The sequence below is a fragment of the Lipotes vexillifer genome, unplaced genomic scaffold, assembly GCF_000442215.2.
Source record: "Lipotes vexillifer unplaced genomic scaffold, Lipotes_vexillifer_v1.1 scaffold8, whole genome shotgun sequence".
In the NCBI taxonomy this organism is placed as follows: domain Eukaryota; kingdom Metazoa; phylum Chordata; class Mammalia; order Artiodactyla; family Lipotidae; genus Lipotes; species Lipotes vexillifer.
In genome coordinates, this window is record NW_006781519.1 from 3,623,355 (window position 1) to 3,639,766 (window position 16,412).

General features: G+C 32.1%; 1 protein-coding gene across 5 annotated transcripts in view; it reads right to left on the minus strand.

The window, feature by feature from the left end:
• PCDH11X (protocadherin 11 X-linked) overlaps positions 1-16,412 on the minus strand; it is a 741,859-nt gene that overhangs the window by 641,905 nt on the left and 83,542 nt on the right. For all 5 annotated transcript variants that reach the window (XM_007454761.1, XM_007454760.1, XM_007454759.1 and 2 more), the window contains one exon: positions 10,656-13,151. In XM_007454761.1, the coding sequence (XP_007454823.1) occupies positions 10,656-13,151 (2,496 nt within the window). The remainder of the gene's footprint in view (positions 1-10,655; positions 13,152-16,412) is intronic.

Here is a 16,412-nt window from a genome sequence, read left to right on the forward strand (position 1 = left end):
GTTCTGGTTAACACAACACAGATAATGAATTACACCATGAAACTGTAGGATGTTAGTGTGCTAAAAATTATTTTAGGATCCTTGATGATGTCAAAGAAATTGGTAGCCCCTGATGACAACAAGCGCTTCAAAAAATATCAGAAGATATGTTATTGCAATGCAGAAACAACTTTATTTATAGGTATTTCACTTAATACAGATTACACACACTTTATGCACTGAAAATATATCAAATACAACCAATGTTAGTAACTACATGTATTCCAGTTGAAAGATGCCCTATAATATTCACTCTAACATATTCACACAAAAAACTGTTTATTCTTTTTTAAAATTACAGCTACAAATAACAAAGCAAAAACAAAATTTTAAGAGTGACTGTGACTGCTCTTGTATTTTAAATCTTCACAATTTTAATGTTACTTTACACAGCTTTTCTTCAATGGCAGTTTGTAGTACTAGCTCCACTCAAAACCAGAAATGATAATAAATTGTACACATTACCCAATCTAAAAACCGAATCTATCCTCACAAATATTTCCATGATTTACGTCAATCCATAGTTCACACCAAGCTGTTTATAAAAGTGTATGTGTGTATACACATACATAGATAAGTATGTATGCATGTACATGATTATGGCAAATCCATATCTTAGCCTTTGATGGAAACATAAACCCACAAATTTGCAGACTTATGAAACTGAAAATCTGACATTGTACAGAGCACTGACAGAGAATTACTTATCTTTTTTTTTTTTTTTGGTTTCAGAGGTATTAAAATTAAATAAGGTATTAATGCAAATAAAAATAATTATTTTAAAGGATTCTTTTATATATGTTTTAGTTATGCCAACTGAGCAGAAGTTGACTTACTGAAGGCAAATTTATCTTAGCTTTTTTGTGTGGAAAAGAAGTAGAATCTACACTGGTAATTAGATAGGGAAAATAGTTTAATTTTTAATGTGTAATTTAGTGTTACTGGATCTGTGATCCTTCAGAAAACAGGGAAATTTTATGAAGAGAAGTACTGCAGTTACATTAGAGGCAAAATAATTTGAAAGTAAAAAACACATGAGCACATATTCAGAATGCAGTGAATGTGACAAGAGTCACAAGGTGCTATGTAGGGTGATATAAGGTATAAAGGATGATTAAAGTTTGGAAGTGAGGCATAAGTTTAAAAGAACAGAGAATAACATTGTAAATATAGATGTATGATCTTTGAACAAGTTATCTTTAGTTTAAAGTTTATATTACTTTTTTCTGCTAGAGATTTGAAAAAACATAAATATACACACATATACAGAAACATATGTATGCTTATACATACCCTAACGCATTTTAATCCCACTGTTTTAGAATTACATAAACATCAAATTAAAATGAATTTTCCTCTAGACTCACAATTAGGTCTCTTAATTTTAAGGGTTTGGTATGGTTGTCTTTTAAGTCTCACACCTAAAATGACTTAGTTGTATGTACCTCATCATTTCTACAGTTTGTGTGCATTTTGAAATAAATGTGTGTATAGTCTTACAAACAACTCAAATTTATATACGTAAAGTTGAATTGTAGCACCATGTAGAATTTTGTTGTTAAACGTTATCAATTGCTCTAGTTCAGATAATGTTAACTTTATATAGCATGTCAAATTCTTTTTTCCTATCTAAAATGAAACTATTATAATATCATTTTGTAGTACTAGATAAAGTCTGCGTCTTTATGGAGTTAATTTTGTCAGTAGACAAAATATCCCCATATTCAGTGAAAAATTGTATTTTGCCTCCAGATGTTTTAGTATCACGTAGACAAATCTTTGATACCTATCGGGAAGAGAACTCAGCACCTTCTCTTGAATAACTATATTTGTGTGAAAAATATGTACTTATTCAATCTGAACTTCATAAATAATGTATATAATTATCTACAAAAAAGGCACCCAATACATAGCTCTGAATGAGTGATCAAATAAATAAAATTAGTAATGAAATATAATCTCTCATTTAGGAGTTCATAGATTAGTTTTCCAGCATCCATGCAATTCCATTTTTGTGTGTTTTTTCCCACCTTGAATATGAGACTAAGTCTGTTTTTAAATACCAAAAGAGCTGATCAGATTTCTTCTTGTGTGTGTGTGTGTGTGTGTGTGTTTAATTACTTCGAGGTTGTGACACTGAATAACTATTTGAGCTATATACTTGAATTACGGGAAACGTTTTTGTGTAAGGTGATAGTGTTTATGAACAATTCTGTTTAAAGTATCATTGAAATAGTGGTCTGTGTTGATTTTGAATCTGAGGTTAAAACTGATATGTAGTAATATGAGTAAATACATTTTAAAGTTTATTTTGCGGATTTCTGAAAATAATATTTTTCACCAGTGTTGCACATTTGTTTACTTCTACTACCACCAAAGAGAGTAAAAGTGGTATTATTCAAATTTTCTCTAAGTATCTAATGAAAGTATTATTTTGTTATCTAATGTTTTTACCAAGTGTTAATACAAAAAATGAAAATGCTTTTAAAGTGCATTTCTAAGAGAATAACATTTATGGAGTAAATCAGTGAATAATTAATAAATATAAGCCTCCAGGACAAGGGAGAAAAGTGCATATATTTCTAGAATATCCATTGAAGTACTTCATTTCCATTATTATGTCAATTTGACTATCTGAAACCTAATGGAATGTGATTTTTTTCACTTCACAGAAAAAAAGATTTACTCCTAATTGGATAGTACCAGTGTATGTGTGGATAATTAAATATAATTAATCACTTGAAACGGGAGAGTTAATACAATTTTAATTGAGAATATCTAGAATTTGCAAAAGGTAAGAATTGCTTATGAGGCTTTTAGAAATAATTATAATAGATAACTTGGTTGTTCATTCTAAGGGAACTTTTGGCAGATATTTAGATGACATTCTTTTTAATGGAAAAGCTTTTTCATCAAGACTTGATATTTTCACTGAGGGCAGATTAGTCTCGTGGTGGAGATATATAGTATGCCCTTCAGTATACTATAAACTAATCAGACTCAACTATTTCATAAATTTGTCTAATCATACATCTATAAAAATAAACAATATGCATAATAATTAAGTCAATTACCACTGTGTAAAAAATCCTGTATTTATAGTTTATAATATAAAAAGAGAAGAATACTTCTGTAATTTTAAAGTGCACCACTTCCAAAGGTTAAACAGAATTACTAAGTAAATTATAAAGAAAAACTTACTGGTATAGCCTGAAGTAAAAACAAATAGTTTTAAAATTCTTCATCAAATTTTCATAGATACAGTTAAAATCTATCTACAATTTCCTAAATTTTCTACAACAAATGTATATTGCATTGTGCAATAAAAATAAAGACCTATGACTACTCTACAATTTTAAAAAGTCTACTCCTAAATACCACATAAAACCACGGATGTTATGTATGAACACACATAATGCATGAAAAAACAAATTGAACTTCAGCTCTTTTTAAAAATAATAATTATATACAACACATACAGCTTTATATTATCATAGCACCTTTTAATATGCTAGAAACCTAAATCTAAACAATAAAAATAGACAGAAACTAAGCAAATTCTAAAGAAAAAAGTCTATTACACAAGAGCACCTATAAGAAGCATTTACACAGTGTAGATTAAGTTCATATAAGGTTACTTAAGCTCTGCTTGTCCTGTAGCACTTCTGTTGAGATCAGGTTTCAAATCACACCTAGCTAGATGGACAGTTATAAAATCTAATTAAACAGTGACGAGTGCAGGTGACAAAATTGTAAAATGTGGCAGTATTGTTTTGTGCTGAAATGAAAAGATAAGTAAATATTGCATGAAATAATGACTGATTGAATCTAAATTCAGCTTTTAAAAATTTTTCTAAAGTATATGAGTTCACATTGATAATGTGAACAGGATGGTCAGCAGAAAAAAACAGAAGTATACATAAAAGATTAATTAATGGATAGAATTAAAACTGTTCTATAAAATATTCAATTTAAATCATTGAAAATAAAAATAACTTAAGAAGTGTAATAGCTTGAATACCCTATTTCCAAAAATAAACTTTTATATTTAATGTAAAATGAGGAAATGTATTTCAGCAAGTTTTTTCAATTTATGCACTTTGGATTTTAATCAAAAGAAAATAATACTCCTTCGAGTGTTTGCAAGGATGAAAGTATACAGCACATTGTAGTTAATCGATTAGGTAATCCCTAAAGGTTTCTTTGCTGACTAGTCTTAAGATTTCCTTTCCCTCTGTTTTCCTCTATTCACTGACTAGAATAAGAACAAGAAAGACCATCAAGGACACTTCATTGAGAATATTCTAGGAGTCCATTAATACCAACACAAGAGATGGGAAGATATCTGAGACCTTGTAAGCCAAACATGTAATAACACCAATAAATAAATTAAAAGTATCATCAAATCAACTTATAAGAAAGAACCAACAGGAAAATATATAGTTTTGTCCTCTCTGGCTTTTGTGGAAAATTAGTTTCAATGCCATCCATACTGTTATCAAATGTTAATATTATTTCCTCAAGCATAAGCAAAGGACCGATCAAGGGTAGTTAATAATCAAAAGCAGAATCCATTTTCATCTATGGCTGAAGTTTAGATACAGTTAAATCTCAATCACCATTGGTTTATACGGGTAAATATTTTAGCCTCAAAGAGCAGGAAAGAAATCAATTCAGAAGTTCCTTTCTCACAGAAATTATATTCTGAGAAGAATCACTTGCAGCTTTAAAAATAAAGTTTCTATTTTCATCTTCTGCAAAGATGACCCCCATAAAAATACTGAGGAATTTTTTAAAGAGACTCTGGGTAACTGTTTCAAGACATTTTCATCTTCATATATACAAAGGAGTGATTAGGAGTTTTCCTTATCACAGGCCTAAAGGAAAGGTTCACTGAAATAGAAGAAAAATGAAGTATTCTCCTCTAGCTCACAGAACATGTGGAAAAGCAGAGACCAGGGTTGTCATGACACAAGCATTTAAAATGCATTTATATAATAATTACATATACAAATGGTCATGAAGCCACACTAGTTTATCATGGGACATGTGAAGCACTGATTCATTTTCTTGGGCATCATAATTTTTTTCACAATTAAGTGAGACTATGGATTTTGGAAACTCCTACTCTTAGTACGTCTTGGTACCTGCAGGGCACTGACTCTAGTGGTATAATAAGTTGGCTCAATTTTGACATTACTTGAAATGATTTGAATTAAACCGAAATATTTAATTTATCAGGAAGAAATAGGGGAGAGATTATAAAGTTACTCTATATGAATAACTTTCACAAAGGTAAAATTTAATTTTAAGTATTTTTCTACAATAGTTGTTTATAAGTATGTAATACAATATTGTAATTTACATGACATTTCTCATAACCAGTAAAACAATTACACTTACAGTCATTATAATTAACTAAGTAATGTTAAAAAAGCCAGATAGCAAGCATGTTCAAGGAACTTGACATTATTGGAGGTACCAGAGATTCTGTACTGAGTAAATGGGAATGCTAAATTTTAACAGAAATCTTTAAAAAATATTGCCTATATATTAAATATCCAAGAATTACACTAATTTGAAATGCTAAATAGAGCATAAGCCTCTTCTAAATACCTTTACACCAAGGAACACTTCAAATAATACACTAATTTAATGTACATACATAATAGACCAAATCCTGTCCACACTTTGCAAGGTAAAATGATACACAATGAAGCATTTGAAAGAGAATCCAGGAAACATATCTTATGTCATGATTATAAAGGTCCTTTATACTCCCTTTTAGCCCCAAGAAATCATGCTTTTAAAAAAATTCTGTTAGTACTGTTAGTAAGTCATAAGCAGCTTAAAGAATACAATGTAAAATTGGGACACATCATTCTTTCTTTAATACATTTAATGTACACCAAATTTGCGACATTTAGTCATTTGTGTAAGAAACTAATTAATCAACATATTGTGAAGAATGAGTTAAAGGCCAAATTACTCAGATCAATGAAATATATTCAGTAATTTAATGCCAGAGAAATTATGTAGGTCTATTTAGCTGTTTGACTCTAGTAGCTTATATTTTCCTAGGTAGTTTCAAAATTAAGATAAAATCTTTCAAAATATACTATTTAAATCCTTGTCTCTACTCACATATGAATGGAATTACATTTCACTATATAAGAAACATCAGTACTTTTTTTCCCCAAAATATCAGGGAGTATAAAGAACTTTACATTCTTCTTTTGATAGATAAAAATAGAAAAAAACAAACAAACAAACAAAAAAAAAACTTCTTTCTTTTTCAGTATTTATAGAAAAAAAGAAACATGATTACAACAAAAAATATTTTTTTAATGGTTAAAGTAGTGGAACAACATGATTACAATCAACATAAAAACCCATTAAAATTATTTTATATCATCTAACTTTTCAGCAGAGTGATGGATAATTATAATTATTTTCTCAACAATACTATAGTAGTGAATATTTTCCAAAAAATGATCTAAAGTGTTTTTTTTTGTTGTTGTTGCTGTTTGTATTTTTGATTTTAAAGAAAATATCTTGCCCTTGGATACCTTTCAGAGGGTAGCTTGGATAGTTCAGCTTCACTTCCAAACTCCCGGAGATGATGTTTAAATTCTTCAGCAATCAGACAGGGCAAGTAATTCCATGTTTCATGATTGATACATTAACCATCAGTTTGTACATCAAGACACATTATATTACATCACACTTGTTGGCATTCAGAGGAAGCAAATCGAGAAACAGCATGATAAAACTTTATTTTTTATTACACTGCACTGTTCCTTCCACAAATTTAAAATTTCGATTGCAAGATTACAGCTAAAGTAAGCATGGGGTTCAGTGGGACATACTTTTTAAGGTGGTTTTTGTTTTGCTTGCTTTTATAGTGGGAAATCCAGATTATAAGCTAAATGATCTTAGCCAAATTTTGAAATCACAAATCATTGGAGTTTTTTGGAAGGGGAATAGAATTATGTTGTTCCTAGAAAGTTATATCTCACTGTAGATTTCAATAGTTGATGTCCTGGAATCAGTCTAGGACAAGAAAAATAACATGTTATCAAAATCAGATGGTTGTGTTCTAGGAGTCTTAGTTGCCAAACATGCTACATGGCTAAAATTCACATTGCTAAAATACAGATGCACAATATCAAGGTTATGGAATGTAACAGTAGTAAATACCAAGCCTATTCCAAGCTAACTCAGACTCCTCTTACCATTTTGAATCCATGTATAATACCTACACTCATGTAACCATGAATTATTTCTTTTTGAAATGAAGTACCTCAAATACATGACTAAGACAGTGACTTGCACACAGAGGCCCTTTCAAAATAATAAGTTCATTTTTGTTCCCCTATTTTTCAAATGTATAGTCTTCACAATATTTTAATGGAAGAACTGTGTTAAGCAAGATTTCATTTTGGCATTGTATCTCTTTTATACAACAATTATCAAAACTGATTCTAAAATGATTACTCTTATTGTTTTTCTAGAATCGCACCAAACACTATCTGCTTGCTCTGAAAGATGTTAATATAAAGTACACTGTAAGATCATCTTTTAGATTTCATGTTTTAATTTCTACTATAATATATGCATACAAAAATGCCTTCCAGAATACTTGTAAAAATTTATATCAAAGAGGATCCTCATATTCCCCAGGTATAAATGGTTTTGTGCAATAGATACGTTTCTATCTAAAGAATGTTCCATATTTTTTCAGAACACGAGTCAGAAAAAAAGAAAAAAAACTATAGAAAGTATTTGATTCCCTTTTTAAAAGCATGAAAGTTTTTATAAATCCCCTTATATCTTACTGCATCCTAGAACTATTTAATTTCTTCACTTTCATATTTCTATTCACATGAGTAATGAACTAAACAGAAATATCACCCTAAACCCTCCTTTTGAAAATATATTTCTCACTTTGTTTAAAATCAATTGAATATAATTCTGCTTTCGGATAACAGTAATAATTTATTCCACTGTCAGAATTTCTTTAAGGAACAATGGATTTTTATTTTACTGTCTGACACTTTTCCTCATTTTGTATGATGTTTCTTTAAAAAGAAGACACCTACTGTATTTGAATTTTTATAAATACATGAGTTCTTTTTCAGTGCTCACTTAACTTTTTCGCATTCTGCAACATCACTGAATATAAGATGCCTCTCCTGACGTCAATCAGAAATTGAAGCGTATACAGAAAGGGTGAAGAACATTGCAAATGTAGCACATAATACAAGGATTCAAATTATTTTTAGTATCACATTAGTCTCCCTAAGTTCACCAATTCATGTCCAGAAGATATTTAGTAATTAATCTGAAACATCTGTGAACCAATGACATAAAATATACAATTTACCTATATTTTTAAGATGAGAAAAAATAGAATAAGTCATCTGAGAACTCACTGATTCTAAGATACTCCTTTTAGCTAATAAAAACTGAATGATAACCAAGAATTTATTCTCATTAGCATTTACTTTCCTTATTTTGCCTATCTCATGAAGTTATTGTTCTGTGTTTAGGAAAAGATTTATTAGCTAAATAAAATAAAGTACCCAAATGAAAAAGTTATTAATTTTATTGACTTTCTCAGGATTACAAAATATCAAAAAAATAAAATAAAATAAAAGAAGCAGATATTTGGAAAACACTTCAATTTTTTCCTTCATCTATGCCTTACTTACTGTATGTTCATGTCCTCATGTAAAATAAGTCTAGCTCTTAAAACATCTCCATGCTTTCAAAAATAGTTGAAGCCAGAATTTGCTCTTCTAACTAACTTCACAAGCCAGTCTATTAAAAATGATGCTCTGCAAAAGTAATTCACAAACCCCACCTTTTGTATAGATTTTTAAGTGAGTCACAAATTTAGCCCTGGGAAAAGTGCTATTAGGATATACAACACACATAACGTGCTATTCATAAAGAATACTTTTCTGTTGAGAAATGTTTCCAAGAAACCGAATGATAGCAATGAGAATTAGAAAATGAGAGCACCCTTTTTAATAGTTAAATAAAAACAAAAACATACCATGATGAGATATTCGGCATCTGTTATGTTTGCCACCCATTTAAGATCCACCTTGGTCAGAAACCATGAGGCTCATGTAAACTGTAGAAATAACCACTGCCCTATAAACTAATTCAAAGAATAACAGAAACTCTCCACAAAGAGAGTAGGGTTTGCAATAGCATAATTATGAACCTATTGTAACAAAAATGCACCTACAACTGAATTAGTATCTTACTTTCACTGTGTGATTAAGAGAGAAAGATTAACGTTATTGTATAATTTAACTATGCAATTTAACTATGCAAATCCATGAGTGACCTCGGTTCTTAAAAGCATTTCCTAAATTATGGTAAATTATTTTCATTGTTATTTTGAATCCTGATAGACTTCTTTAATATCTCTAACTTTGGTGAGAGGAAACTTATTCTGACTTTCACATTACTACTATTTAATTAAGCCTAAATAGGTTTTCAAAAGTTTTATTCACTGAAAGTGATATGAAGACCTTCTTAAGAGTAACACAGACAAAATAATAAAATCAATATGCTGCATGACTTCCAGAGAAAAAATGTAGATAAATTCTATCACTTGACTTTATTAAGGAAATAAAAATACTTAAATCATTTAATTTAGTTATGAATTTCTAGATACATTTTTATTCATTTCTCCATGGAATACAGATAAAAAAGACTGTATAAACTCTTGTTTTCATAAATTTAATGGGTTTTAAATTATTGTATACAGATATATTGGGTCTTAATATGTGCATAGTTTCCTTCAGGCCCATTAGAGAAAGCAATCATATTTCATTTTCAAAAAGTCATTATCTCTTAAGAATGTCTCCTGAAGGGTTCTTAATACCTTGCATGAATATGCAAATACTCAAATGGATATCTAAAGTAGAGATCTCATATATATTTCATTCTCTGGCTTGAAGGTGAGAGTGAGTAGCATGACTTCATTTTACTAATCCCATTCTTGCTACATTGTGTTAATACAGATTTATGAACCAGAATAATGGTGAGTTCCTAATCTGAAAATGACACTCTCTTTTCATTGTGGGGGTTTGGGGGAATGGTGGATGGGGGGGATATCTTTATGCTATTTGATTATCTTGGGTAGACACAGATTTTCCCAAGTGAAGCTGGAAGTCTCAATACCATTAAGTATTAAGACTTGCTTATCAGATTCCAAGAGGCTTTACTGTGATGTATCTAGCCATGACTGTTTTGATCCTCATGCACACAATTGTACTGAGGACAGTGCCATGACCCTTTATTTTGGAGTTTTTCCATTATATTCTCTAGTGAGAAGTGTCATACTGCCATCTACAGACAACACTGTCCCTATTATAATCATCATTCCTCACCCAATTTTCCTCCAATCAGGAGTCATTTTGTTCTGATTTTCTACCAAACTTAAAATGAATCCATATATCTATTCAGATACTTCTGCAGAACATGATCAATTTGATCCCATGTTGAGTCAGTACATTCTGTAAAGTCCTACTTCAACTGAAAATAATTAAAAAATATAAAATTAGAAAGGTTACTTAGAAACTTGGATTACCTACCGGTCTGGTGTGTACAGACACAGGGGTCTTGAAAGTTGTCACTGGATAGCTGCACTCAGAAACGCTGTAGGGATCAGAACTGCTGGAGGAACACTTGGAGATGGAGTCACAGCCCACGAAGGTGTTATCAAGAGGCAGTTCCTGGATGATGTGGTGCTTTGAATTCAGGGGAGTCTCTGGCTGGATCTGGAAGGCAGGCTGTGGAGAGGCAGATTTGTAGTGCCGGGCCAAATCAGGGCTGTCAGGCTTGAAAGTAGTAGGTGTAGTGCCCCAGTTGTACTTGCCCATGGTTTGCTCTTCCAGTTCAATGGGAAGGTCTAGTGTGATGCTGTTTCCATCATTGTCAGCATCATCTGCCTTAGTTTCTTCAATAGTAACAAAGTTAAGCAGCAAGTTCTTAGGGGTATGCTTCTTCTTCTTCTTCTTCTTTTTCTTCATCACTATCATCTGCCTGTTTTCTGGGTTTGGAGTAACCCATTCGGAATTCTGCTTGTTTTTCTGAGCAGCCTTAAGGTGTGGTGATTGGCAGCATCTTACTACAGCAGTGATGAAAATAACAAGGATGACAGTTATGGTGCCTGCAACAATGGCAACCACGATCTTGACATAGTCACTGGATGGTGAGGATGTATCAGCTGTCTCAATATTTTGGGTCACTGGTGTTTCAATGTTTTTGCGCACCAATTCATAAATCAGTGTAGCATTGGTCACTGACTCATTCACAAATAGATGAACATTTACAACATTGAAGAGAGAATCAGGTTGCCCTAAGTCCTTGGCTTTGACTACCAGTTTGTGTAAACCAAGGTCTGCAAGGACACATTTATCCTTCAGTGTAATGTTGCCTGTTGCTTGGTCAATCATAAACAGACCTTTTGTGTTTCCTCCTACAATGCTGTAATGAAGCTCTGCATTCATGCCAGTGTCATTGTCAACAGCAACTACCGTGAATACCACTGTGCCTGGATTAGTGGATGGCAGAACCAATTCAAAGGAGTAGTTCGAAGAAGGGACAACAAAAACTGGTTTGTTGTCGTTGACATCAACCACATTTATGGTGACTTTGGCAGTTGAAGAACGTGATACCCTACCACCATCCTCAGCCTTTACATAGAAAGTATAAGATTCTTGTTTTTCTCTATCAAAGGAAATATTCGGTCGGATGACACCAGTCTGTGGATCAATGGTGAAGTCATCACTTGAGTCTAAAATGGAGAGAGTGACTGCAGAGTTTTCTCCATAATCAGGATCAGTTACAGTGATTAGTCCTACTGTGCCATGTCTTGGAAGGTTTTCTGGGACATAGAAGTTGTACTCATTGTGAGTGAAAATTGGACTGTTGTCATTCTGATCAAGAACAGTCACTAAGACTGTGGCATTGGTTATTAAAGGTGGCATCCCGTTATCTTTTGCCAGAACTGTGAATGAATATTTTTCCAGTTTTTCTCTATCCAGTTTCTTTGCTGCGGTCAGAATGCCTGTACGACGATCCAGGTTGAATTCAGATGGAGCATCAATGCCAAGCAGGTAGTTTATCTCAGCATTATGCCCTGTGTCTGCATCCGTTGCACTTATTTTTGTCAACTGGGTGCCAGGAGAGTTATTCTCAGGAACAGAAAGACTTATGAAAGGCTGAGTGAAAACTGGAGCATTGTCATTTTCATCTTTTACTTTGATGAGGAGCATGGATGATTGATTCAAAGGAGGTTTGCCAGCATCTGCAGCCAGTAATTTAATAGCATATTCTCTTGTGGACTCATAGTCAAGATATGCAGCAGTCTCTAGGAGGAACTGATTACTGAATACTGGCCTCAACCTGAAAGGGACTTCATGATCTGTAAAGCATGTCACCCTACCATTAAGGTCAGCATCCTTATCTGTCACAGTTATGAGTGCAATTTTTGTGTTGAGTGGAGCATTTTCTGAAAGAACCACAGTACCATTGATTGGATTGATGATATACCTTATGTCAATTGATGGGACATTATCATTGACATCTGTAACATTTACTAGCACCATTGATCTTGCTGGTATCAATCCACCATCACTTGCTAAAACCAGTAACCTGTGGTTTGGTGATTCCTCCCTATCCAGTGGTTCTTTGATTGTGATAAGTCCACTGGTGGAGTTGAGGTGAAATAGCCTCTTGGCCATGTTGGAGACTAGATTGCTGAAATAGAAGTGAATCCTGGCATTTTCACCTATGTCAGCATCTGTGGCATGAAGTTGTGTCACTGAAGTACCTACAGGAGCATTTTCTGGTATACTGACTTCAATCTCATTCTCCTTGAAGACTGGGCGGTTATCGTTTGTATCAGCAACACTGACTTGCAAAATGGCAGTACTGGATCTTTGAGGAAAGCCACCATCTTCAACCTTTAATTTCATTACATATGTATCTTTCTCTTCCCTATCTAGCTCCTTTTGAACTATCAATTGTGGCATCTTCTCTCCTTCTGGTGTTTCAATAACATCAAGCCCAAAAATACTTTGACCCTGGAAAACATAGAAGGAAACATTTTAGCTTATATTATTATTTAATGAGACCAGTTTTCAATTCCTTGAAGTCATATGACATAGGCTCAACTCAGAAATAAGTGCCAGAGACTTGAGTTCTAAATCCCAAATTCGTCAGTAACTAATACTGTCACCACAAACAAGATGCTTAACATCTCTACACATTTGTGAAATTAGAGTTGTGCTAGAAGATGTTCTAAGCGCTTTTCAGGTTGTAACATTTTATGGTGATAAATGTAACATTTATGTGAACTATTAAAGATTTCAAAAGGAAGAAGTATGTAGAATTTTAAAAAGAATTATCACTATGTTTCACATGGTGAATGAACTTATAAGTGAATTAAAAATGGTTACTCCAAATGAATTAAAATATCTTACTGTAGATTTCAGTTGTCTAGGACACATTTTCACCACCAGAAGTAACAATCAAGTATAAAATATTTATCCAAGACAAAAGTGTGTATATCTCATCTAATAAATACAGCTAATAACTTTGGCAGAGGGAGAAAATATGCAAACTCTGATAAGAATAAAACCTTGTGTAAAATACACAGACTTTCTTTTTTTTCCCCTATAGAAACAGGTGTTAAAAATGAAATTTTTGGGAATTCCCTGGTGGTTCAGTGGTTAGGACTCAGTGATTTCACTGCCGGGGCCCAGGTTCAATCCCTGGTAGGAGAACTAAGATGCTGCAAGCCATGAGGCCTGGCCAAAAAAGAAAGAAATTTTCTTGGAGATTAACAGAACAATGTTATTTAACTTCTATTTTTTTTTTTAATGAGCATGCACAATGGACTGAAACTAACATGCCAAAATGTCAAATTGGAAAATATAGCTATAGGAACAGTACTTATATTTTCTTTATGCCTATAAAGTCAGATTATGGGAATGTTTAAAATCAGTTTCCTCTGGTTCTGGCTTCCCTCAAAACCCTCAAGGAAGTGGTTCAATTAATATAAAACTGTAAAATTCTTAAAGTGCTTGGGCTCTCTTAAGTGCTACTGTTTATCAGCACACAGAGGATCTCATACTCTTGTATGTCTTTAAAATAGTCAAATAATTTTGATAAAGTCCAATTCATCAATAGAAAATAAAAAAAAAATTAAAGTCCCTTCTCTGAACTACAATAAGATAAGCCCTACACAGACAAACAGTGATCTTGATAGCTGATTGAGGAGTAGCATTCACTGGCTCTCAGGTGCAGTTCTAGCCAGTGTCACCTGTAGCACTTTGACAGAAATGAATAAGATAGAAAAGTACTGGAGCCTGTGAAGATCAGCAGATCTTAAGATTCCTAGTACATGGGTGATTTATGAACCCTTACGTACACACGTACACACGTGCACACACACACACACACACACACATAACCACACACTACAATTTTAATTATTCAATATATTTTTTAACATAAAAGTTGCTGAAATGTGCTGAAGATCAGTTATTGAGATCTCATCTATGTGCTCTGTCCTGAAAGAACAGGAGAGCATCTGAGGGTTTTTTCTCATTGTTCTGTCATACCAGTGTCTAAAATAAGATCCTAAATGTTAGAAACCAATGAACGATATCAGGTTTTCAGGGACCACTAGAATATACGGTGAGATTATATGGTCATATTATCTTTTATAACTTATCAAAGTGTTATAATTGCTTACATAAAATCTAGTACAATACTTAAGTACAACTACATTTTTCCTCATGAATTGCTTGAAGATATTTCTGCACTTTTTGGATTTTTGTGTGTTTAGATTCACTTACTCTTTTATTCAAATCCAGACCATAATATATCTTGTTGGAAGAATTAAATGTTTATTATGAAATTTAAGGTGGCATTTCAGAAATATTAATTAAAATCATCAGTTTGCTTCAATGTAATTTTAAAAAAAAATTCCTACGAGGTAACCAATGTGTATTAATCTTGGTTTTAATACATAAACTAAAATGAGCATTCTATCAATATTTTACTTATATAAACCAATAAACAATTTGCCTTTTCTTTGCCAAGGAAAATATTTTTCATGTAATATCTATCTACAAGTGTGAAAATTAGCAAATCTATTTTAAGAAAAAAAAGAATTTTACACCAATAATATTAAATATACATACAGTATTTACTATTATAATTTGATTTAGGTAAGCTTAGTGATTAATGATAATGTTATTTTTGTAATGATATTTCAAAAGGCCTTTAGGAAGGTTCAAATCTGGAATGTCTCACCTATGGGTAGAAAACATAGCTTCTGAATTGAACTTCACAGAAATCCATGGCATTTAATACAATTTTGTTAATTCTTGGCATGCCAATATTCAGTGGCTAATATGGTCACAGCATTCTTCTAGGCACTGGCGATATGGTGGTAAGTAAAAATATTTTGCTAATGTAATGGAAATTAAATTTTAGCTAAGATGAGGGAACATCAATAGCAATCTAAGTATCTACTGATGTTGATACTAATAGATTTATGTTAATTGAAGATAATTACATTTTTAATAAGGGCTATAAAAGTAGATTATAAAGAATTATTAGAGGTTATATAAGGGGGAACTAACATATATAATATAGCCTAAAAACAACAAGTGAATAACTTAAGTTCTTGAGTTTCAGACTCAATTATCCAATTTATGACTATAATACATCAGGGGAAAAGAATATGCTAGTTTTAATTTTATTCATTTATGTTTATGTATTTTGTGTTTGTATATTTAGAGTTTAGTCTTATGTGTTTGCCTGAATTTTGCATTGACCTTTGCTTTCCCAAGCAAATGAATGCAGGGTTATGACACTTGAAAAACCCAAGAACAGCATGTTTGCTGTCCTTAACTATCTTATGTGACGTGACAGTAATGTTAAAAGATAGATTTTTCAAATTTTCAAGATGATAATGAGATATACATACAATATAATGGACAATGTCCATACTGCTCTTCTGTCTTCTATGACTGCTCTGTCCAATATGACAGTGATTAGTCACAAGTATTTACATTTAAATTTTAATTAATTATAATTAGATTAAAAAAAATCAGTACCTTAGTCTCACTAGCTACATTTCAGTTCTTATAGCTACATCTGAGTAGTGGCTACTGCATTGGACAACACAGATATAGAACTTGTCCATTATTACACAAAGTTCTATTGCACTGGACTGTTCTAAGATGTTACATTTTTCTTTAATAAAAATCTATGTTCAGGTCAGGTGATTTTGTGCATACCACCCCCGCTCAGATATTTAGAGCTCTACA